General features: G+C 43.4%; 1 protein-coding gene across 1 annotated transcript in view; it reads left to right on the top strand.

Moving 5' to 3' along the window:
* Window positions 1-5,190: 5,190 nt before the first annotated feature.
* The window catches only part of MYO7B (myosin VIIB), a 50,150-nt gene continuing 42,334 nt past the window's right edge, over window positions 5,191-13,006 (top strand). The window contains exons 1-8 of the mRNA XM_069024683.1: window positions 5,191-5,284; window positions 6,623-6,665; window positions 7,954-8,067; window positions 8,688-8,840; window positions 10,041-10,225; window positions 11,039-11,160; window positions 11,866-12,008; window positions 12,102-12,215. Of these exons, the coding sequence (XP_068880784.1) occupies window positions 6,648-6,665; window positions 7,954-8,067; window positions 8,688-8,840; window positions 10,041-10,225; window positions 11,039-11,160; window positions 11,866-12,008; window positions 12,102-12,215 (849 nt within the window). The 5' untranslated portion in view covers window positions 5,191-5,284; window positions 6,623-6,647. The remainder of the gene's footprint in view (window positions 5,285-6,622; window positions 6,666-7,953; window positions 8,068-8,687; window positions 8,841-10,040; window positions 10,226-11,038; window positions 11,161-11,865; window positions 12,009-12,101; window positions 12,216-13,006) is intronic.

The following is a 13,006-nucleotide window of genomic DNA, read 5'->3' as shown; positions in this document are numbered from 1 at the left end:
CCTTGACACTGTTAATGGCTGCTCGGAACCACAGGCCTGAGCTACACCGGAGTTCCCAACATCTCCCACCAGACCAAGGGCCATCCGGTGCCATGCTTCCCACAGTGATTAAGGGTGCGAGATCCGCAGTGTCATCTAGAGCAGAAAAGGTTTTGCCATTTAAATAATAGGTAAATTTATCAAGTCAGCAAGATTAACGTGCATCTCTGCAAGAAGGTGGCAAAGCAGAGCCAGAGCTCAGGCACACGCACACAGGTGGGCTGTGATGCTGCAATAGCGTTGGCAGTGTTCGTGTTTGCAGCTGGCTGGAGGGGGACCCTCCATGCCCATGGAAAGGAAGGACAGGTTCTGTCAGCAAATTTAGGTGTGACTGTCCTGGCTGAAGCTCCAGTTCAATCTAGTTCATGTGTGGGCGGTTCCTCCAGATTTAGCCTTCAGGATCCATTGAAAGTTCACCCTGAGCTCCCAGGGGATGGTGACTTCTGGAGTAAACACAGGCAGGGCAAAACAATGCTGGTATTTTTCAGGGATTGTTGTGCTCTGTTTCAGTAACCCTTATCCTCTGAGTAGTTGCATTACTCAAGAATTTGGCACACCCATGATATGCAAGTTGAGGATTATTAGGGATGGCTGCTGTCATTGATGCAGCATTTAAAAATGTGAGTCTAATAAATGTGTACGGTGCTGGTGTCCTGCCCCTTGGTTTGTCATACAACACCTTCATTTTCTAGGAAAATACAGGTCAGTGTGAGACAGATAGAAAACTGCTGCATGTGTCCTTTGGTGTATTTCTGAACAAACAGTGACTTTTATAATTCTGCATGCTACACTCTTGTTCAGAGTCATCAAAATTTAGTAAGTTGACAATTTGGGGCAGAAGAGGTCTATTTCTTCTGCGCTAGAGGCACCTTGCAGTGGATGACAGAGAGGTTAAGCCATTATTAACTAACATTTTCTGTCCAGGAGCAAGCACAGTTATGTGCAGGGAGTTCAGTGTACCAGGCTAAACACAGCTGAACTCTCGGGACTGAGTCATTATTCAACATCTTCTACAGCAAAACACTTAGAAGGAGAAATTGGTAGTGGAGTCAGATGTTTCTCAGATACGATCCTAAATTCTTAGCAAAAACGCAGAAAACCTTTTTTTCCCCTGAAAGCAGCTGACATAAAACACAGATAATATCTCTTTGTTCACAGCTCTACTGGTCTTTTCCACATAGCCACAAAGTTCCTTAAGAGAGCCTCAGGACCACGCTCTTAATGGTACCATGTCCTTTTTTCCTGATCCCACAGGATTTTTACTGCTTTTAGGTCTTTGCACTGTGTGGTTTCACTGAGATATTTTCTGGAAGGAGCAGGCACGTGTGCCAGTATGTGATGGGAGGCTCCTGTTGCTGCACTTCTCTAGCTTCCATAAAGAAATGGAATGGCTTTACACAACTGACTACGTAGAAGGCAGGATGACAACTTTACAACACAACAAATAAAGTAATAAGGAAAGAACTTGGGAGTAGTGTAACAGAAAGTAATGGACAAGGGAAAACATAATCAGAAACTAACACAAAAAAAAAAAAAAAAAAAAAAAAAAAAAGGTTGGATAATGTGTACCAAGGTATGGGGAAATTGTACCAAGCTGCCTAGAAAACACAGAAATCTATCCCATACTAAAGTTTGAAGAGGATCAGAGTATGATGATAGTCTGCCTTGGAAATTAGTCCTTTATAGATATGTGTCATGTTCTGCAGGGATCCACTGTCCCATATTCCAGCTGCACTGAGACTGCACTGATAAAAGAATAGAGATTTTGTGCATTTACTGAGAGTGGAAGGAGGCACAGAGGTTCCTTCCTAATTGTTAGGAATTCCCATCTTTCTGAAATGAAACCTCCTAACCTAGTTGTGACATGCTTGTGCATCACACAGGGGAGGGAGCACCTGTGTCTGAAACAACCTCACCTCATCAATGCTGAATAACTGGGCATCCATCCCAACCCTCATTCTGCAGGTAACATGCGTGTGCACACTAACGTGCACATGCCTTTGTTCCTCATGAGCCAGAGCCTGGCAGATAGCAGTCTGTAATATACGCTTGTAATACCATCCTGGCTGCTTCCCAAACGGAAGGATGGAATGACAGTCAGACCATAATGGGATTGCACAGTGGGGGAGAATGACCTGTCTTCTACCAAGCAGCGTAAGCAGCGCCCACTTGGCGTGTGTGAAGGTGCCCAGAGCCCCTGCAGTCTGCCTCGCTGTGCAACTCCATGAACTGGCTGGAATGAAATAAGCCTTTCCCTGAGGAACAGAATGCTCAAGAAAACCATGCAGTGCACTTGGAAATCCTTCACCGGTATGTGCTTCTTATTTAGTTTGCTTTGTTTCCTGCACTGTGCCTTTCAGAGTTAACAGACATCAGTGACTTAGAGCTACAAATCTGCTTAGAGGAAGGGAAGGAGGTTAGTGTAGGCAGGAGGACTGCTGAATGAACAGTTTAAATTGCAAATTGTTACATCCAATCCCCCTCGCTTCAGAAACCTCAGAGAAATAACTAGTTTAACATAAAATGATGTTTGATATCCAGGACCTGGTGATGCAGAAATGACAAGGCCACTTTGATTTAGCTGGAGAGAAAATATGAAAGGTAGTGCCATGTGCAAATTAAAACCTCTGATCCTGACATCAATCTCTTAATTAGGAAGGTGCCAGGACGAGGCAGTGTTGTTAATACATGTCTATCTGGACAGACCTATTGCTTTGAGCAACAGCAGGATTAAATTCACCAGAGTTCATCCAATTTTATTTTGTTGCTTTTCTCAATGCAGCATTCATCATAGAACCACAGAATAGTTTGGATTGGAAGAGACCTTAAAGCTCATCCTGTTCCACCATAGCAGGGGCACCTTCCACTATCCCAGGTTGCTCCAAGCCCTGTCCAACCTGGCCTCGGACACTTTCAGGGATGGGGCAGCCACAGCTTCTCTGGGCAGCCTGTGCGAGTGTCCTGCTACATACTTAATAATTTTTTGAGCTTTATTACTTAAGATGTGACTTCACAGTCTTCAGCAGTTGCTTACAGGAAAGTTTACAACAATTAATCAGCATAGACCATGCTACAGATTACCCCTAATTACCACTACAAATGTTCCTGTGCTCTGCACAGTCCCTCACCAAACTCTGTGTTCAGCAGTACATTGCATTGTTCATTCCTCGCAAGTTCCTCTCCTGTCTTTCCCTGTCTGCACAGCTCAGTGCCTGCCCAAACCTGAGCTGCCCCTGTGCACCCACAGGTCCTTCTCTGGAGGCACCTTTAGCCTGCTCCTCTCTCATTAGCTGCATGTGCTGCACAGAGCATCTTGGCTGCTTCCCCTTGGTATATCAAGTCCCTGCTCCCTCAGCTTTTGTTTTCTACCTCTTGAATATGTCAACTGTGGAAATCAATCTCCCTTCCAGTACATATTTCAACTATACAATGAGTTGTACTTTTCTTTCAGATGACCTCGATTTCCCTATGACTCCATCTCATACAGTTTCTATAGGACATAAATGCTGTACTTCTCTCTGAAGTAGCACAGGCACTGCATCTTGGGCACAAGTGTTAATAATGTAATTATTTTTAGGATGAGATTCTCTGCCCCCAAACAGTGCTCCATTTGGAATTTCAGCAGGTATGTTTTGTTTGCTGAAGGAATATGCATGGCATTTTTTTGTCCAATTACACAAAAAGCTTTGGGTTTAGATATCTGCCTTGGCAATATAAAGGTATGTACTTTGATTTCTTTGCCAATATTTGACCTTTACCTAATAAAATCAGTACTTGGAATTTTGTTAATCACATACAGCATATAGACTTCTAAAAACTGAATCAAAAATAAGTCTGCTAAAGAACTACTTTGAGGCAAAATCTTTGAGTAGGAATGATTTGCAGTTAGAAACTTGAAGAAAGCTCTCTGTGGCTTTCTGCTTCTCTGAAAAAGTCTCTGAGCCCTGAAGGGCCTACACTCTGTTTCTGCACCTGTATCTGCTGCTGTAAGACTTAAACAAAAACTCAGGTAAGGAGGCTGACATTAAAACACAAATATGTGACGTTGATAAACACGTGCTACTCCTCACTACTTATTGCCATGCCTGAATAAGTATTCTAATTTGGACCTCTAATTTGGACATGGAGCTACAGCAGGGGCCCCATCATACAGTGCAGCCACACTGAACCTAGGAAACAAGAAAATAAGAATTAGGATGTTAGGTATACTGGCACATGCTCACAATTATTGCACATTTACATTTGCATGTTTAATAGTGGGCACACAGACTAGTGCACAGTGTTGTGCACAGGACCCTGGAGGAAGGTGACACGGCTGGGTTAGGGTACATGGAAACAATCTCATCCTCACTGTTTGGGCTCACCATAAAGGTTGGAATGTTCCTGACTCCTGAGTTCTTGCTTTGGCTGGAGAAACCCTGTATCTGCCTCTCTACAGATGTACTATACTTCTGTTTCTTTCCCATACTGGAATTTAACCAGATTTGCAAGAAGGACACAGAGAGTACATATGGAGCCAAGAGAAAGAGGACAGCTCTTGGCTATTCTGTCCTATTTTGGAAAGAGAGAAGTGGACAAATAGGGAGTTAACATGCACCTAGATTCTGGAACACAGGGACAGAATGTTTGTTGAGAGATAAATTAATGATAGTGAAACCAGGACGTTTTGTCCCATTATATGGGTGTGTATATGAATTTCGGTTAAGTGTGACATGTTAATTTTGGTCTGAGCTGTAGATACTGTGAAACACAGACCATACAGGACACAGACTGATGGGCATTTTCTTGCAGAAAAGAGCTATGGAAAATTATGGGGAGGTTTTGATGAAGAGATGAGGGTCTGATTTTCTTCATACCTAACAGGGAGACAGACGGTTCCAGGGCAGTCAGTTGTATTGGAGCAGTGTAAGACCAGATGGTAAAGAATTTTTTTCTGGGAGTGCTTTCCAGAAATCTGAAAGGCTACAGGCCAAATGGAGGATTGAAGTTTAAGGTTCACCCAGGCAAGAGTTATGCTTCGTGCTCACTGGAACACCTGACTTGGAAATGACATATACACTGAACTGGGAGCAAAGTCCTGTAATAAATAACTGTCCTTCAGTCACTTCCTCCTTTGTGCAGCAGAGAACTGGCACTTCATGGCACCAGGGCCAGTTTCACCTTCCTTTCCCTTGTTACTCCAATGCTTATGAAAAAGAGGGAGCTAAGCTGCAAAAGCCACACAGTGAAGATTTCTTCTGGAGAGGTAAATTCCCATCCTGTGGGGTGTGATTTGGTTTATGGGCAGCATTACTTTGTCAAGTAGAGCAGCAGAGAGAGCCAGGCTTGGCCACGAAGTGGCCATGCAACCAGGTGCAGGGGGGTGGCCACTTACAGCTTCTGTGGGAATAAGCATTTTAAATATTGGAACTGCATATCCTGGGATTATATGGGATCTCCTCCCTCCACGTCCGCTCTTGGCTGCTGTCAGACCGGATCCAGAGCCAGCTGTCCCTTTGATGTGACACTGTATGGCTGTCTCCGTGCATCTGCCACTCCCTCCTTGTTCGGGGTCAACATTTCTTCTCTTTTGCCATATTCTGGTTTCTGGTACAGGTGAAAAAGTGCCTGTCAGTTGTGAATCACTGACTGTGGCCCATCTTTAGCCTACGTGTGCCAAGGACTGTGCTGCTGTGCCACCCTGCACCACTCACAGCAACAGGCCATCCCAGCGTTGAAGTTGATATGCAGGTCCCGTCTTTGAATTCTGAATAAGAACATGAGGACTTTGCCGCAAGAATAATAGAATATGAAGGACCAGCTGGCAAATCATCCTAGGCATGGAATCACTCCCAAAATCGAGCTCTGTCTGTGGGACAGAAAGTGGCTTTGAAGACTTCAGTTTCTTGGTTAGGACAGCCTAAACTGCATCATCCCTTAACTAAAGCTGCTGTAGATTTCTGGCCACTGATAGTTTGACTGTTATGTTCTTGATAGTGAGCTCCTAATTTTATTATGGTTCCCTCCAGTCCCTTATTTTGCTGTTCATGCCTTGATTGCAATCCCTCCCATTCCAGCCAAGGTAGGTGAACTCTAGGCCTCAGTTTCTGTTTGGTGGTAGGTTCAAGCTGGAGGGTGTGAGGGAACTCAGCTCAGGAATATATGAATTAAACCTGTGCCTCTGGGATAGTCACTGAGCTGCTGGGTCAATGGACCAGCCAAAGGTAACTCTGTTGTGCATCACATCACATTGCACTGTGGGGTCTTTTTATTAGTGAGCCAGCCTTGAAGTTCAGCCAATAATTGTGCCTAGCACTTGACTGAGAGAACTGTTTGGTATGAAAATGTGCACAGTGAAATCTTTAGGGCTAAGAGTGTCTCCAGGGTAATGTGGTAGAACTCAGAGCACCACCCCAGTGCTGCACATTCTTTGCTTTGTGTAGGTGGTGTCATTGTTTCTACATTGGGTGTATCTTACTATGATCTCTTCTGCTTTAACAAAATTATTTTAAGGCATCTTGATGTTCTTTTTATGCAAGGAAACCCTGCTGTCTGTTCTCATCAAAGCCCTTTTCTGGCCTAACATTATGTTCTTGGCATGCAGGTTGCATACAGTGATCTGAAACATAATGGTGGTTTTCAGAAAGGTAAGTCCTACTCTTTGCTCTGATTGAGTGATTAGCCTGAGGCACAAAGAGGAAAAAATTACCTTGCCATCATAATTCAGTCAAAAAGAAAGTAGCAATAACCCAGTATCAACAAGGTATAAAATAATTTCAGCCTGGATGAGGGAAGAAGAGGTGTCTTGCCGCACCAGGCTATGCTCTTGTTGTGCAGGTGACCTCTGTCACAAGGTGTGGCACTGAAACCACACAAGTTACCTCTGGAGTTTTATTCAACACAAATGAGAGCTGTTAGTCTGTAACATTCTTCATAATCTTGTGCAATGTTTATAGATGATTTACACTGGTTGGTTTTAAATGTAAGCCACAAAGCATTTTGAGAGGAAAAAGAAATATTTTTTTCAGTACAAATTTTGAAACTATGACCATCAATGCTGCGGTGTGTAATAAAAGTTGTATATGACAAGACACAGCTAGAAAGTCCACCGACTACAACTCTGTTCAGTTTTTATTCCATCTTTCTGTTTGAATCTGTATTAGGGCCTGGAGCAAGAGAAGGTGTTCTCAAGGGCCTGGAGTAGGGGAGTATAACCAGGACACTGGTGCAGGCAACACCAAGATGCTGCTCATTCCTAGGAAAGGGCAGCTGTAGCTCACCCCTTCCTCCAGGGACAGCAGAGCAGTTCTTGCTTGCTCTGCAGAGGTTTCAGGTGTTGCCAAGCCTCTACAAATGTGAAGAGAGGAACTGGACTGGATAAAGAATGTTGGTGGGTTTTTTTCCTAAGAGAGGTCATGGATGCACTCACATTTCAGCTATGGCAGGAAAAATATAAATATAAAAATTCTCTAAACAGAGGCCTCTACATTTCTAGGCATCCAGTCTGTACCTCCATTTGTTTGTTTTTCTTTTTGCTGGTAAAGTCTATGTTCTCAAGAATATCTTCTGAGAGAATATCATAGCTCATGTGAAGCTGCCAAGGCAGTTCCCCAGCATTCCCTGTGCCCCTAGCCAGCCTCTGAGAGGTAGTGGAGCTGCATTATTGCTGTCCTTGGAACAGGTACTGCATCATTTCCTCTTGGGAGACAGCTGGGTTTGATGACTTGTCCAAAGTCATGTTCCAGATCAGCTGTGGAGCTGGGAGTAGAATTCAGAGGTCTGTGAATGTTCTGCCTGCAAGCAGTAAGAATATATCTAGATAAACACTGCTGAAGAAATCAAATCACTAAAAAAGGAAGACCAAGAGGTGTTTGCCTGTGAGCTACATGGCATCAAGTATGTCACTGTACTTGACAGTAGCTTTTTTCTCCCCAGGGTGATCACGTGTGGCTGGACACTCAACCAAACAGTGAATTTAATGTCCCTATCGGGGCAGTTGTAAAGGAATCTGACTCAGGACGAATCTTGCTGGAGGATGATGAAGGCAAGGTGGGCTATGCTATAACCTTCTGTAAAAGATGAACATAAAATTTAAAAGTGCAAAGTACAAAAGAAGGCCCTATTGGGTCATACCAAAGCTCCATCTATCCAGAGGGTCTGACTTTGATAATGTCTGGTAGGATATACTGAAAGAAAGACTATAGCAATAAGGCAAGTATAGGGTGGTCACCCATCATCTCCAGGTCCAAGCACTAAGAAGATTCAGAGCTTCATGAGACAGCGGTTATATCGACATGGTTAGGAAATGGAAATGGATGGGCTCCAATCCCTAAATCTGGTGAAGCTTTAGGTGGAAACATCATCCCAGTGAAATCAGTTAATCCCTACCTCATACAATGTTCTGCCTGTGATGACAGAGTTGCACTCTGAACAGTGTTAAAATTGGTGCTGTTCAGAAGCCACCTGAATGGCTTCATTCAGTGTTTTTAACCATCTAGTCCTGGGGAGCAGCAAACCAGTTAATTCTTCTAGGCCAGTCACCTGTGTGTTAGAACATGCTTGCTTGAGCATGTGTTATGCTGAAGCTCACTCTAGTCTAACCCAGCTCTCCTTTGCTTGCCTCCGAGCCACAGCATCACACGTTAAAGTCTGTGCCTTGCCTTTGTCAGGAACACTGGATCACGGCTCGGAACATGCACATGGTGCGCCTGATGCACCCCTCCTCTGTCCAGGGGGTAGAGGACATGATCCGCCTCGGGGATCTCCATGAAGCTGGCATGCTGCACAACCTCCTCATCCGACATCAGGAGCACAAAATCTATGTGAGTGCCATGGTCGCTTCCAGGTCACCTCCAGGAATGGCCTCTACATTTAGCAAGTGACTTGAGCAGCCTGTGAGCCTTTCACATGTGAGACCCTCTGATTTCTTTACTGCCTGCGGGTGCCAAAGAGACACAACATAGTTTTTATCTTCTTTCACTCGAGTACTTTGGCTGTGAAGAAGAGAGCTACCAGCAGCCCTTCAGTCACAGTGCTGGCACAGGTAGTGGCCCCACTTACTTTCTCCCAGAGCAGTCATTGCCACCAGTTACTGACAGTGAACTAAATCCAGCCCATGTTACAACTTAGTGCTGCTCTTACCTGGAGGATCAGCCTAACTAGTACACAGTGACATGATTTCAATTGTCCCCCAGTCCAAGCCAACATTTAATTGATTTTGATGTAGTAAGATCGCTAATGAATAATCTGATATTTTGTCCATTACAAGTTTTATCTGTAACTGGGCAATTTGGCATTTTTATTTTCTTTTTTGCCATAGTTTCCAGTTTGTAATATTATAATGAATATTCAAGTTTTTCCATGCTTTGCCTCCCATGTTATATACAGTACTGGAGAGAAGTTGCCTCTTACAACATAGGTGTGATGATATTTAGTGTAAAAAAGGACTGATTTTATAGATGCTGCAGTTATAACTACCAAGGTATGTGTATAGACCTGTTATATTAGACTCTGGCAGCCTGCTAGAGTTGTTTCATGTAGTTTTTGAACGATATTGTTGCCTTGCATCTCCACAGCCTTCAACAGCCTTCATTTCACTGGTGGTGCTGTATACAAATGTTTCTAAATCACTGTATGAGTAGCACACCTATGACTTGGCCCATTAGCGAAGTTCAGCTACATCTGCACAGGAATACAAAAGCAGCTTAACAAAACACTGCAAAACACCTTAGGATAACACAAAAGTGCCAGGTCAAATTGGTCTGTGTATTTCAGCTTGAGACAAAGAACTGTGATTTGGCAAGGAGATTACACCTAGCATTCTTCCTTGGGCAAAACCCTCCTTATCCTGGGATGTTTAACAGCAGCTGATAGCGAGGAACTGGGCTCTCAGCTCACCCAAGTGCTGCTATGATCTCCCAGGCACCCCTTCTGCCTCTGTTTAGATTTATACTGTGAGTGGCTTTGGTTGCATTCTTGTTTGCAGGTTTGCTGTAGCAATAATGCTCACAACTGTTTTCCAGACTTACACAGGATCAATCCTTGTAGCAGTGAATCCATACCAGCTGCTGCCTCTCTACACAGTGGATCAGATCAGACTGTACTGTAACAAGAGGATTGGAGAACTTCCACCTCATGTCTTTGCCATTGCAGACAACTGTTATTTCAATATGAAGAGGAATAAGAGAGACCAGTGCTGTGTGATCAGGTGATTGGACTCAGAGAGGATAATAGCAGAAATTAAGTCTGGCATGGTTTGGGGCACTTTTGTGGACACAGGAGACCTTCCAGATGGAAGGGCACAGATAAGACTAGAGACAAGAGGAGGGAAATATTTCCTTCCCTGCTTCTTTATTTTCAATTAGGACTGCAAAAGGTAGAACATAAGCAAAGGATTTCCAAAGTCCATTGTTTTCCTCCAGAATCTTTGAATGTGGTTGTACATTCTGCAGGTGGTCACTACACACAGAAACCTAACACCTGAGCATGTGTGATATAGGGCTATCTTTTACCTTGGAGACAAGATATTTATGTTACATGTAGTTTCTGAGAAGAGACATTTCCCAAAGAGAAATAACCCGAAGATGAAGGAAAGCTTTCTTTGTCCTATAAAGAATCCATTTTCTGTTTGTCATCAATGTGAAGAACCAGGTAGTCTCATTGCAATAGTATCTGATTATAGCTGAGTCAACTCAGTTGATGTGCTAACACTAGCATTGACAATCTGGTAATGCAATAGAGAAGAAAAGCAAGTGGTCATTTAATTTGCACAGGTACAGAATGTCTTCCATGGATTTGCTTGTTTTTAATTGGTGGGAGGATTTAGTTCTCAGCCTAAGTGTAAAAAACAACTTAAATTTAAGCAGATAAGATGATGAAAGACTCAAATTTTCCAGCCTTCTATGAAAGTCTGATCTACCATTTACAGGGTAAATTTAGTGGTTGGGGTTTTTTTAAACTTGGTCTGCCATGTTACCAAAAAAAGTAAGGAAGCCTGTAATGATCTCGTTTCTTACTGCAGTGGAGAATCTGGAGCTGGTAAAACTGAAAGCACAAAGCTAATACTACAGTTTTTGGCAGCTGTCAGTGGCCAGCATTCCTGGATAGAGCAGCAAATCCTAGAGGCCAACCCCATTCTGGAAGGTGGGTTATTTAGCAAACATGGCTGATTTACCACATTTACCTCAGAATAAAAAAAAAATCAAAACTGGATCTTTGAACCATTGTATCTGCTTAACTGGTAACCCCCCCTGAAACACTGGTGATGCACTGTAGATGTTCTCTATACTTCTCTGCCATGTTCCCATGCAGTCCTCAGCAGCCTTGCTCTCATGCTGTAGGAGGAGGTGCCACTGTGGTATGTAACCTGGAACTGCTGGGAGCACAAGAGTCCTTGGGAATGCAGAGCCCAAGGCAAAGCCCCCTGGTTTAGCATTTACCCTAGACAGTGACAAAGTGACTGGCCAAGCATGGATGTATCTATAGGGGAGCCTATAGATACATCCATGAGACACCCTGAGACACCCATCTTTCTCTGTACAGGGATCAACATGTTCCCAGTAAATCCTTCTGGAGGTCTTCAGACTTGTCCAGATCTCTTGGCTGGCCAGATATAGACCACATTTGGATCATTTGAATATGTCTTTTAGGACCCAATTACCTGGATGCACAGTATGCCTGCCCCTCTCTTCAGGAGGCAGACTGAGACAAGACAAGCTCCAGTGCTTCTGAGCACCGTCATTTGGAACACATGTAAAATACTAGCAGCAAAGTAGAAAGGCAAAAAAATAGTCTTGATGTTCATGAACTGCAATAATCCAGGTACTATCTCTGTCCTTTGCCCATCAGCTTTTGGAAATGCCAAGACAATTCGAAATGATAATTCAAGCCGCTTTGGGAAATACATTGATATTCACTTCAACCAAAATGGTGTGATAGAAGGAGCCCGCATAGAACAGTTCCTCCTGGAGAAGTCCCGGGTTTGCCGGCAGGTGAGGGCACTGGCAGGTGTACATTCTGCCTGTTCTTGTGTTAGAAGCCTATCCTGACAAGGCTGTCCATTGGCCTATTTCTTTCTTTTTTAGGCTTCAGAGGAGAGGAACTATCACATCTTCTACTGCATGCTAATGGGGATGAATACAGAACAGAAAAAGATGCTGAATCTGGGCACTGCCTCAGAGTACACTTATCTCACTATGGTAATTATCTCTGCTTTATTCTCCATTATCCCTCTGCCATTTGCTTCTTCCAGTGAGCAGTTGCAATCACTAGGAGCTGCAGATGGTACTTACCAAATATGAACAGTGCTTCCCTTAGAGTACCAGAAGCAGTAACACCAAAAGTGCTGTGAGCATCTGTTTCAGACACTTATTGTATTGTCCACCAGTGGGAAGCAGCTCGTGGCACATCAAAGCTTTCTGTCAAAGTCAGACTTAAGAAACATAAAGACATGGGACAACATAAAGAACGTGGACAACATCCCCCACTTTCCCAGACACTCAGATTCCAGAGGATCTCATTCTAGGGAGAATGGTAATCAGATATGTGTACCTTAGAGGAATATGAATAAGAATCCTAGTCCTTATATCTAATAAATCTAATATACATAATGCAGGCAGCTGGCATTCAGCGTAACCTCCCAAAATTGATGTTACCATGTCTGGGTTTATGATGCATTGTGGCAGAAGTGGGATCTTCATAGGTGAGATTTTTGAAAATGGCTAATTGAATGGTTTAGGACATGAAAGCCATGATGAAAATCCTGTCCTTTAGCCTGTGTATATACCTCCTATTACATACGCCAGCTGGTTTGACTTGGGCTGTTCTACAGCTGTGGAAAAAATGCCTCTACTGAAATTAGCTGGAGCTGGGCATCTAATTTTTAGGAAATGAAAACAAGTCTATGATCTGTTTTTGGAGTCTCAAAAGCAAAACCATTGAAGTTGCGGAGATTTTTTCAAATGTAATATTTTCAAAATATCAGTGATCT

The sequence above is a fragment of the Aphelocoma coerulescens genome, chromosome 9 (assembly GCF_041296385.1).
Source record: "Aphelocoma coerulescens isolate FSJ_1873_10779 chromosome 9, UR_Acoe_1.0, whole genome shotgun sequence".
Lineage (NCBI taxonomy): Eukaryota > Metazoa > Chordata > Aves > Passeriformes > Corvidae > Aphelocoma > Aphelocoma coerulescens.
The sequence above is the reverse complement of the archived record's forward strand: the minus strand, read 5'-3'. Positions and strand labels throughout refer to the sequence as shown.